Genomic DNA, 13,273 nt, shown 5'->3' on the forward strand with positions numbered 1-13,273 from the left:
ATATCTTTATAAAATCAATTTTTTTTTAAAATTATTATTTGTAACAATATTGAAACAATTTATTTTTACAAAAAAAAATTTTTTTAATTTATTTTTTACAAAAAAAATTTTTTATGGGATTTTGTTACCAGGAACAAAGGTGGGGTGTTGTTTTGGCTTCATATTCGAACTACTAACTGCTTCTAGCTCATAGAAATATTAAAAAATTTTTATAAATTTTTACTCACTAATACGTTTGTAATCTTTATTATAGTTTGCGCCAACTTACCCCAGGGTGGGGTAATTTTTTTTTTTTTTTTAAGGCCCCGGAAGGAGCCATAAGATTATTTTTTTTAATGAATGCAACAAGTACAAGTTACCCAAATTCATAAACTTCAAGATTGCACTTTAATTTTTTCAAAAAAATGTGTCGTTAGGACTACTAATTGCTGTGAAATTTGATAGAAGTAAAATATGAACTGATTTAGAAACTGAAATAAGAATTAAAATGATTGAAATCATAAGAACTGAACTGAAATTAATTTAATCAGAACTGATTCAAAAGAAGTAAAATTAAAATTAGAAATTATATCAATGCTTTAAGAACTAAGTAAAATTGGAAATTGAAATTATTTTTAGAACTTAAATATCAATGATATATATATATATATATATATATATATATATATATATATATATATATATATATATATATATATATATATATATATATATATATATATATATATATAGATATAGATATAGATATAGATATATAGATATGTATATGTATATACATATGTATGTATGTGTATATATATATATATATATATATATATATATATATATATATATATATATATATATATATATATATATATATATATATATATATATATATATATAAAATTATTACACAGTAAATTATTGCATAATAATTTTTATATTGTTTAATGAAATATATATTATACATATTAATTATAATGAATTATATAAATTTGTCTCAATTTGAACAAAATAAAAAAGTATAAGGCACAATTAAATGTTCTGGTAAAGAAATTTTAATTTTGCTTTCTTTTTTTAATCTGATTCACTCCTAACAAGGCTGCAAGCAACCACTATTAAGTTAGGAGTTACTAGAAAAAGAGAACAGAGTTATAGAGCAACGAAGCGGTTGACAGAAGAATTGTAAAGTTGAAGGTTGTATGAGTCAGGAAAACATGAATATGGGATAGAGTTCCAGAGGGTTGAGGTGTGGGGAAAAAAACTAGATGAATAAAAGTTTTTAGAGCATGCAGGGACAGATACAATAAAAGAATAAGGCTTTGCTTTGTTGAGTCAAGAGAGAATGAGTTTTAGTTAGTAGAACTAAAGATGGTAGCTCCTTTGAGCAGCGACCATGATAGTATTTGTAGAAAAGTGAATAAGATGCAACTTTATGATGATGGGAAAAAAGCTCTATCTTAGCAGATTTTTCCCATCATCATAAAATCAAAATAAATGTATAATGCCGTTTGGACCTTGTCTAGAAGAGAAAGAGCATCATTAGAAGAACCAGCCCAAATATGACAACAGTATTCCATACAGGGACGAATAAGGAATTTGTAGAGGTAGAAAATGGAATGAGAGAGAAAATGGCAAGCATGATAAAGAGAAGCAACTTTAGCAGATGCTAGTTTAGCAATTGAATGTAGAGATTGTGGTGTAAAAAATGCTTAAAAAATTCCATTGATATTAACTACAACAAGTTTGTTGCAAATGGATGCAGGAATATTCACATAAAGGAATTTAAAAGCTGCATTTCTTCTTGAATTTAGAAACTTTAGTGGAATATCTTATCCCTCCCCAAGAGTTACATTTTTATTGGTATTACTTCTATGTTTGTAAAAGTATTACTTACTCTGTGGCCTTATATTGGTACATAGCTTAAGTCAAACAAAATTATGTCTAGAGGTTACCATGGAACAGTTTTGTATGGTAACAATTCACAAAGACTATTAGATAAATAAATCTAGAAATTAATCTTCCAAGTGCAGCCCTATCAAATAAGGTATTTCAAAAATGTTTTTGAAAATTTTCAGCATCATTTTCTAGAAAAGTTTAACTACAAATTAAATATTAGCTGGAAAGTTTACATTTTAGTATGCCATCTTGTTCCTTTTCTTCAACATAGTCAGTTTAGACAGAGTTTATGCCGAGCAGGCTGAAGAAAGTGCTTATCACTGCCACTATCAAGCATGGAAGCCATACAAGCATTGCACTATGTCGTAATTTTATACAATTGGGTATCCAAAAATAGTTTTTTAAAAAGTAATAACTTTTATTTAATTTTTTTATCTTTATGTCATTTAAACTAACAATTTATTAACTTATTTAGTTCAAACACCTGGACGGCGCTGCGTTTTGACCCAATGTTAAGAGTTTTTATAAAAGTACAAAGTTCGAATTTTTTTTTTTTTTTAAATTTAAACTTAATGAAGGAAAAATCTATAAGATTTGTTGGGCCCTAATGACTGTTTTTTTTTAGGGACAACTCCGAACAACTAGCCGCGCCACTGATTATAGTATTCATTATTAATTATATTGTTTCGTTGGAGCAGGTAACTTGTAAAAATAACCCATTACCCTCACAGACCTAATTAGTAAACTGTGTAGTAGGCCATAAATATCTAGGAGGACACTAGTACTTCTAAGAAAGGTTACAAACTTGTTTTAATTTTTAAAAAGAGAATATTTAAAAAACTCTCTTCAAAGTAATAATTCTTCACAATTTTTACTTTTAATATTGCTATATTTATTTCACATGTCATTGTTTTCATCTTCCAAATAATCTTCATTAGTAGCTTCTATATCGTTCATTATTTCATTCTCTAAATTAATAATTTTTGTTGGTTCTGATAATTTTAAGTCTGAGCATGGCCTACTATAAATACACGGCCGGGTTTGTTGGTTTTTACGGAAAAAATTAGGAGACCAGTTTTATTTGCTGTAATAAACGATATCTTTAAACAGAGGGCTTTGTTTTTCTTGTTATATATAATATTTTTTGATGATATATGAATTTTATTATGAGTTTAGTTATGAGGAACTTATTAATTTTGATGTTTTAAATAAGATTTTAATTAAGTAACAATATAAATACAATATTTAAATTAGACACATTTATAACAGCTTGTCGCTTTTGAGATATGATTATTTTTGTTGTGCTTCAAAAATATAAGAATTACTTTTATTTTCAAACCTAGAATTCTTAATACAATGCCAAACAAGTGTGCAGTGATATGCTGTTGCAGTGGATACAAAAGTAAATCATCAAATACAAATGTGAATACTCTAAAATTGGCTTCAGTTTATAACAAAGAAAATAGTGTTTTTGCGTTTCCTGATGCTCTTAAAAGACCTGAGTTAAGAAAAAAATGGATTAAGTTTGTTAATAGAAAAAATTGGTTTCCTACAGAACATTTAGGTGTTTGTAGTGCACACTTTGATCCAAAATTTCTAAAGCACGGTGTTAGAATGACTCTTATTTATAATCTTCATCCGATACCAACTATTTATTCAAATGATGCAATAAAAAAAATTCCACCTTCTCTGTTATTATCTATTCCAGGTCCATCAAGAAAATCTCCAACTAGATGTGTCACAAGCATTCAAGATGAATCAGATATTTTTATGGAAAAAGATTCTATCAAAGACCAAGAAATGTTAAATTCATCTTCAATTCCTGTTGGCTTTATTTTTCAAAAATATGACTCCCATGTTTTATATTATCGTATTTTTAATGTGGCATCTATTGATAATGCTCCTTGTATTGAATCAATACAAGTCGATTCTACTTTGCATGTAAAGTTGCATCACAATGGATGTCGAATTCCTCTTCCAAAGTGGTTTAAGCAAAACCAATATTTACTTAAAAATATTCGCATATTAGAAAACCTATACTTCAAAGCAAGCATACATTCAATTACAAGAAAAAATACCTTTACCGTCGTTGTCAGTTTTAAAAAAATTAGCAGCTGGAGGAATTGAACCCTTAAAAGCTATTAAGTTACTTTTGGAGGAAGGAAAAGTAGACCCAGACTGTATTTTAATGTTGGATGAAATGTATTTACAGAAATGTAGTGAGTATAGTAGCGGTAAATATGTTGGTTTGGATAAAAATGGTAACTTTTTCAAAAGTATCCTTGTTTTTTTTATGGTTGTGAGTTTAAAAAAATCTATCCCTTATGTCATAAAGTCTTGTCCACAAACAAAAATAAATGGAGATACAGTTTTCCTTGAAATTAAAGAAAGTTTGTCTGTTTTGAAATTAGCAGGATTTAATGTACGTTCAATAGTTGCAGACAATCATTCGACAAATGTATCAGGATATGGACAGTTGATTAAATGCTTCGGAACTGGTAAATCTGAAGAAGATCATTTTATTGTGTACGAATAAAAAAAAATTTACCTTATGTATGATAGTGTTCATCTCTTAAAAAATATTCGAAATAATCTACTTAATTCTAAGCGATTTATATCCCTGTTTTCCATTTCGATGGACTTTATGATCCTATTTCAGTTACTGCTGGTGAAATATCTTGGCATCTTCTCCATAAAACTTATGAAAAAGATGAAAATCTTAGTGCTAATATACGTAAGGCACATAAACTCACATTTCAAACTTTACATCCATGAAATGATAAGCAAAGTGTTCCTCTCGTCTTGAATGTTTTTCATGAAACAACGTCAGCTGCCATTAAAAGTTATTTTCCACAAGATTTATCTGCAGCTGAATTTTTACGCTTTATTAATAGTTGGTGGTTAATATCGAATTCAAAGTCAAAATATTCAAATAACTTTATTGGTTATGCAGTTGTGAGGGAAGATAAAAAACCTGAATTCTTACGTTGTTTTTTGAAGTGGATTAATGAATGGCAAATAAAACAGTTAAAGGAGTGTGGAAAGTTTACTCTTAGCAAGCAAACAGCAAATGCTATGATAAAAACATTAAAAAGTTCTGCTGATTTGTGTGATGATTTACTCAATGAAGGTTATACTTATATTTTAACAAGTCGTTTCCAAAGTGACCCTCTAGAATGTTGATTTTCAAAATATAGACAAATGAGTGGAGGTCGTTTTCTTGTTGGTTTACGTGAAGTTGAATCTTCTGAGAAAATACTTCAAATTAAATCTCTAATGAAAAAAGATATAAATTACTGGGATTTAAATCTTAAACCAGAGACAAGTCCAGATCTTTCATGTGAAATCGATTTTGAAAATGATTTTGAAGATATTGATTTAGACGATGACAGCAAGGAGGTGGCAACCTACATTGCAGGATTTATTATGAAAAAAATCTCTAAAAAATTTGTTTGTTCTGAATGTGAAGCGTTATTAAATCATGAGAAGGTCACCATTTGTGTTGAGTATACAAATTTGCTCTCTAGAGGGGGGTTTCAATTACCTGGGAAACATCTTGCATCATATATATATATCCCATTGCTTTGCTAAGCTAAATTTAGCTCAAGAAAATTTATTTTTAAATGCTGATAATATCAGATATGCTGCAAGAAAGCTCCTGAATCTTGGAAGAGAAGGGATATTCATGTGTTATATAAATATTATAGCATTATTAAAATGTCCTCAGCATTTTAATAATGCTATAATATTTATTAATAATATAATTATAAACATATACTTTAACAACAAGCAAATAATTATCAATGGTGGAAAAAGAAAAGACGAGATTGTTGCTTATAAATCAAAGAGAACAAAAAGAAAGCATAATGATTAATCTATTTCTTGTTGTTAATTTCACAGTATTTTAAAATTTATTGTGATTTTATGAATGTTTATATTACTTTAAATAAAAAAGAATTTTAAACAGTTGTTTATTTATTTTAATGATTTATATTTTTATTATTCCAGCATTTTCTATGAAAACTCAATAATTACAAAAAAAAAAAAACTGGCCTCCTAATTTTTTCCGTAAAAACCAACAAACCCGGCCGTGTATTTATAGTAGGTTATGGTCTGAGTTCTGTCAGTTTTATTAATTGCTTATTGTCCACTTATTTAATTAATTCCTTATTGTCCACTTCTAAAATTAAAATACTCTTTACTTTTTCTGGAAGTTTGAGCACAACTTTCTTTGTCTGTCTAGATTCCAAGGAGATAAAACTAATAAGAGGATTGATTGATCTCATTGCATGGTTAAAGACGTCTTTAAATTTTGCTTGTCTTGAATATATTCGAGCATGTAGTTCATGATGTCGTCTGTAATATTTGTTTCGGTATTCAGATGCTTTCTAAAACTCCCAAGGGAGCTGGGATATTGCTGGATAAATTTCTTTTTATTATCGTATACTGTCTTGAATTCTTTGGTTACTCCCCATTTTTTGAATTTAAGTCGGTATGAAATATGTAAAAGACACTCTAGAAATCTTATCCAAGCATGTAACGGAGATATCGCATACATAAGTGTACCTTTTTTTGCTGTAAATCCACTTAAAAAGTTCTTCAAACAAGTCATTGCAGTTAGTGTAGCTCCGCAAATACAACAGCACTGCATTGAGAATGTGTTTGTGATTATTACTAAAATCTTCCCATCAATCATGCACAAAATAAAATTGAAATCAATAATAACAAACTAACCATTACCCAATTCAATATTCACTGAATGCAAATCCAAAATTTCATTTTCTATTTGATGTTTTTTTCATAAAACGACTATGGCAGTTTCTTTGATGAAATGAAGTTCAATTGGCCTACAAAATCTTACACTAAGAGGCATTAAGTTGGTCCACAAAAATTCATTTTTTGAATTTGACACACTAAGCCTCAAAGGTGTTGTTACAACTATAAACATGCTTGAATCTTGACTGTCAACAGAATCGGAAAATGCTTGCTTGTACAAAGCCTGCCCAGTAGATCCACCCAAACCGCAACTTTTTAAAAGCAACATATTTTCACTTAGTTTGTTACTGATATCCAAGTAATTCTTTATTTGTTTTTGCCTCATTTTTACAATTCTTTCAGCGGTATAATTCATGAGCGCTTGTAAATCTACTTTGACTCTTAAATTACTGACTTCCAAATGATTATCCTGTGGACCACACAACTTAAGTGCTTTTTCAACTGTTGAATAAACTGTTGAATAAAATGGAATCTTTTTTTAGATACTTGTTGGATTTGTTTATAGCCAGATGCACTAAGATCTATGTCAATTATTATTGCAGCGGCTTCTTCAGCTGTCATTTGAACAAACATATGATGTGAATCTTTATGATTTTTGATGACGTGTTAACACATTGAATAAAGAAAAATCAATTCAATTGAAAAATAAGTAATGATTTTTCAATTGAATCATTTGAATTTGTATGAAAATTTGAATTTGTATGCTCTCCTGCAATTATCTGACGTTTACTTCTCATACTCATATCATCTAAATCTTTTTTTGTCTGCCTTTTATATTTTGTGCCAATTCCAATGACGAAAAGTCTATTTCAAACTTTTGATTTAACCATTTTTCGTGTTTCTTTTAAAAAAAACTGTGTTTCTTGATGAATCTCTCCGAAATCTTTGGTAATTCCATTCAAATCCATTTAACTTTTGTACCATCACTCATACAAACTCTATATGTTATGAAAAGTAAAGCATTGTTTATATTTTCTTCTTTTGTTGAATATTTGAAACAGCTAATAATATCTTTAGTTGTAAAATCCATTGCTTTTAATTTTAGTAGAATATATAACTTTTTATTCTTTTAACTTTTTCATTTTTTTTTTTTAATTATGTTAATTTCAAGCATGGAATGTTAATTTTAAGCATAGGATTATAACATATATCTAAATAATTACCTAATTAAATATCAATTTTCACTTATAAACTATCGTTTTCAATTGATTATTGAGTACAAAGTCTTATGTAGATCAATTAACTTATGTAGATCAATTATTACTTGGGAAAGCAAAAAATCGAAAATTGGCTATAATCCAGGTAACGCAAACTTCAAGTAGAAATTTCTCGCATATTTGCAAAAAGTCGCAGCTAATTTTTTAATTTCTTAAAAATAGACTCAGTTCCACGTTATTTAATAATAGTTTGGTCGATTCCTTATGATACTATATTTTTTGCGAGTTCACGGAAGTTGGAAGTTGTGATTTAAACTTTTTTTTCGGCTTGAAACATCATGAAAATTGAAAAAGAAAAAAGTTTTTTTCTTTCTTGAGCATCTTAAGACATATATAATTTGATACTCTTTAATATATAAATAAATTATTCACGAAACACTGCAAGAAAATTATTCAAAATTATTTAATTATTCACAAGAAAATTATTCACTGCATAAAAAATTATTCACGAAACACTGCAAGAAAAACAAAAACATATAATTTTTTTTGAAAACTTAAATTTGGCAACCATTTTTGACTTTGATGGTCACTATCTCTGGGATTACTATCACCAGAGTAAAAATATTTTGTATTTTCCGTAATCTGAGTATTTTAAAGCAGTAGGAATTTATTTTTTAAAAATCTGAGACAACTTTTTTTTGTATTTTGGCCACCTCAAAACACATAGTGCGTTTGGAACACAATGATTATACAAAATAGCTTTAAAAAAGTGCGATTGAGTTTAGTATAAACAATTTAAAGTATCATTTTCTCAATTTTTAATTTTTCATACAATTAATCGTTGTTATTGTTAAATTTAAAATCATCAAATAATTGCTGTTATTTTAAAAGTATTATTACAACGAATTACAATTTTCATTTTTAATGTTAAATTTTTTGTTATATATATTGGATAAACGTCATATTATAAACTCTGGAATTTATTTTTTCTATGATCTTTTCTATAATCTTTTTCTCTCAATGAGAAGTGTATTTAATTGCGGCAAACTGGATGGTTTTTGATCAGCTACTTTAATTTTAAAAAGATTCCATAAAATTTCCATAGGATTTAGGTCTGGTGACTGAGAAACCCAATCTAACATCTTAAAACTGTTTGTTTTTTTTTTAAGCACTGAGTAGCTAACTTTGATGTGTGTTTAGCATCTCCAATCTGTTAAAAGATAAAATTAAGAGATAAGCTAGCACTTCTGGCATTTGATCTCAGTTTTCATTTCATAATATTAGTATAAACCTCTTTTGTTGTTATTCCGTTAACGAATATGAGTTCGTCAACACCACTCCTAGCAAAGGAGTCCCAAAGCATCATTCGACCTATGATAAGAGGAAAAAATAAGTTTGAAGTATATTTAATATTGAAATGTTATAATAAAGCTTAATGTTACCTCCTTCATGCTTGACGGTTGGTCTCATACATTTAGGGTTTAGGCATTTGATACCATCAGAACCAAACAAACATATTCTTGTTTCATCGGACCATAAAACTCTTTTTCATTGATCTATAGTCCGATTTAAATGTTTCTAGCCCAAGCTAATCTTTTCTTTTGATTTTTTTTACTCATAAAAACTTTTTTGGAGCAACTCAACCTACAAAACCTTGATTTTTAAAGCAATTGCGAACAGTTTGAGGCTTAAAAACTAGTCAGAATGACTTCTATCAATCAAGTTTGTTTTTTTTGGCTTTTTTTTCTGCAATTTTACTAAGTTATAAAAGAAAAAAGTTAAAAAATAATTAGGGATGCCACTAAATTAGAAAAAATCTTTTTTTGACTTTTTCTAATTTAGTGGATATTTTTTGTTTTAAGTGTAAAAATATTAATTTCTTGTTATAATAATTGTTATATAAATTCAATATTAAAAAAAATTGGGGTTAAAAATCTAAATTTAAGCATATAAAGAATTGTTTTTATTGAAAAATCATCAGGGGGTGACTTTTTTGGCCTACTGTATATATATATATATATATATATATATACACATATATATATATATATATATATATATATATATATATATATATATATATATATATATATATATATATATATATATATACACACATATATATATATATATATATATATATATATATATATATATATATCATGTTAAAATTGCTTTGAACAAAAAGCTACAACTATCCTTTGAAACATAAAATAAACAAACAAGAAATAGTAAAATAATCAAATAAAACTTAAAAACATTTACATTTTATTGCTATAAAATATGTGTTAAACTATAATATTATATAATAATCTAATATTATTAATTTTTCATTTTATAAATTTAAACTTTTAGAACACAAGTGTTGCTGTAACTTTTATTAATGCAATGAAAACTCAATCAATCAATATATATATGTATATATATATATATATATATATATATATATATATATATATATATATATATATATATATAATTTTATTCATCTTTATTAACTTTATGTGTTTATAACATTATTTAATAATATTAAATGAAAACCGATCAAATATATTAGCGACAATCCGTACGTATGAGCCTCAGTAATCAAAAATATAATAAACATATACTAATAAACAGTGTTAATATAAAAGTTGTTTGAGCGCTCTTATTGCTTATAGAAAAATATCTGAAAAACATTTAACACAATTTGCAAAAAATCCGGTTGTACCTAAAAGACGACCCGGCCAAAAACCTAAAACCCGGCCAGGATAAAAAAAGTTTTTTTTTTTTTTTTTTTATAAATAATTGAACTTTTATAATTATTATACCAAATTCACTAGTAATAAAATTATTTATTGTTTGAATTTTTTTTTTAAAAAAATAAACAAAGTTTTAAACTGGTAACATGGCATTTATTCGAAATTTTTATTTTGCGACAAATGCATTGGCTTTATGAAAATGTCATGTGAGAAGACTGACACGCAGGCATTATGACATCAACGATGCGCAGCGCGCAGGCATTATGACAACAACGATTGCACTGAATGTTTGTGACCATATTAAACGAGCACCACAGGGTTTAACACAAAATGAAATGTCACATATATCTTTGTTGTCAAGGTTAGCACACATTTTTATATAAGTCTAGCACGAATGTATAAGTGTATAATGCCACCGCTGGGGCTAAAAAATCCAGTGGTACTTGCATAGACGGACTTATTTATAACGGCAATCAAGGTTTTTATCGGACTATCGTTGAGTCAAAAAAGAAGGTAGGACATAAATTAGGTTGCGCCTTTTAGCTTTATTTATGTCCATTAGCAGGTTAACCACTCATCTGAACTTAGTGTTGCTAAATCTTCACTGTTAATTGTGCGACTACCAATAACGAATTTTTCTATTGGTCAACAGGTCAGCAACTTGCGAATCAACATTTAAGTATTCCGTTAATAATTTTTTACATATATGATCCGATTGCGTTAAATTCTTCATTGTTCATTGAAACGATCACTTTTTTTGCATTGTTGTCATAGTCACTTTCGGCATCAGGAGCCGCATTGACATCTCAATCTCCAATTATAAAGTATGGCTTTGCGTGAACGGTAGATTCCTATAAAAACCGTACAATCTATTGTCTAGACATTCTAAATAATTTACATTTTTAAATATTATTTTATTATATTATTTTTTATTATATTACTTCATTATTTATATATATATATATATTAAACTTTTAACTAATAAAAGGTAAACAAATGTATGTCTTTTGCAAAAACAAAAGTCTTTAGTAAAACAAAGTAAAGTCGGCATTAAGGTTGGGCTAAGCCGGGTTTTAGGCATAACCAAATAATCCCCCTTTTTTACAAATATTTCTATGATTTCATATTGTACGTAATTAAATTAACATAACGGGTAACGTAACGGTAAAACATAACGCCTTTCGTAGACAAAAGAATATGTTAATAATTTTGGGAAATATAACACCTAAGACATACTTTTTACTAACATAGCTGTAAACATAATGCTAAATTTTTCACTAACCATTATGTAACCGTTATGTTAGCGTTATATTTTTTACAGTGTAACATCAAAATGAAAAAAAATTTTAATCCGCCGTATGTTTTAATAATTTTTTTATTTTAGTTCTTAAGTGTTTAGCATAACCTTTGCTAATTTTAAGAAACGCAATGCATAAATTTGTTTCATTTTATACTTAATTTTTAAAAAGTAATTAATAAAAAATTTAATCTATAAATTTTGAAAACAGTGTAATTGACCAAAACGTTTTTATTGTAGTTATTATTATTTTTAACACATTTATTGCAGCAAAGCAATTGTGTTTCTTATTTATAAATTTTTTTCTTTGTAGTATATATTGTTATAACAATTTTTGATTATAAGTAAAGTTATTTTCGACAATATTTAAACAATTCCAAATTTAATTTTACACTTGCTAGTACTAATGTGTTTATAAAATATATTTTTTAGTTTGATCTCTTATAAATCATTTTATCCAAGTAAAATGCATTTTTTGGTCATTTTTTAGGTACTCTTGTGATGTCAGTTTATATTCCAGCATTAGTCCCACTCTTGTATGATTCAACATCGTTAGGAAAAGCCAATAGTTTTTCTAGATCGCTTCATGATTTTTGTATACAACGATTAACGGCTACTGGGCCTTTATACCCAATACCTTTTAAAACATGTATGGCCAACTTTCCCGAACTCAAAAGTAAGCTAACTGAAGGTATAAAAGCAAACGAATCTGTAAAGCAAAAGAAAAATCCAATTAAAGGTAATGATGTACAACCGCAAATCAAACTAAAAATGGATTTTAGTAATTTTAAATAAAAACTCTAAATAAATTTATTTGTAAATTTTTTGTGATGAATTTTTTCGTCATTATTCGACCTAATTTATTCTTTAATATATAAAATGTATTTTTATTTTTAGTATTAAAATAAACAAATATCAATACCGTATCCTCTACGTACGGTGTTGGTGTGCTCGTGTGACTCGACGTTACACAAACGTCGTAATCATGTTAGAAAACATGATTACGTTGTTAGAAAACATGATTACGTTTGTTACATAGTTACAGTTTTATTTAATTTACATAATTTTTGTTAGTATCCTGAAAAGCTGATAGCTAGCCTGTATTGATATTGGTGACAGAAGATTACGAAAATGCAATATTTTATCGCGGTAACAAAAAGACATGTTGTGGTTGTCCATTCAATCTCTAAATTATCGACATTGGCTGGCCATATGATGTCTAACATTCGAACATGAAACCGTGGCGCAGTGGTTAGAGTTCTGACTCAGAACCCAGGCTCTAGACCAATAAGCGATGTTCAATAACCAGTTGATAAAATTAATCAAGAAAAAAATTCGTCGCATGTTACTTATAGAAAAACTTTGGGTCCTTTCCCCAAAAAAATACATTTTTAGTATTGAAAAATTGTTTAAAAAATCAT

The 13,273-nt window shown here is 27.4% G+C and overlaps 1 protein-coding gene across 1 annotated transcript in view; it reads left to right on the top strand.

The window, feature by feature from the left end:
• LOC100205884 (HEAT repeat-containing protein 5B) overlaps window positions 1-12,732 on the top strand; it is a 143,078-nt gene extending 130,346 nt beyond the window's left edge. The window contains exon 32 of the mRNA XM_065805682.1: window positions 12,343-12,732. Within this exon, the coding sequence (XP_065661754.1) occupies window positions 12,343-12,647 (305 nt within the window). The 3' untranslated portion in view covers window positions 12,648-12,732. The remainder of the gene's footprint in view (window positions 1-12,342) is intronic.
• Window positions 12,733-13,273: the final 541 nt, after the last annotated feature.

Source organism: Hydra vulgaris, chromosome 09 (assembly GCF_038396675.1).
Source record: "Hydra vulgaris chromosome 09, alternate assembly HydraT2T_AEP".
Lineage (NCBI taxonomy): Eukaryota > Metazoa > Cnidaria > Hydrozoa > Anthoathecata > Hydridae > Hydra > Hydra vulgaris.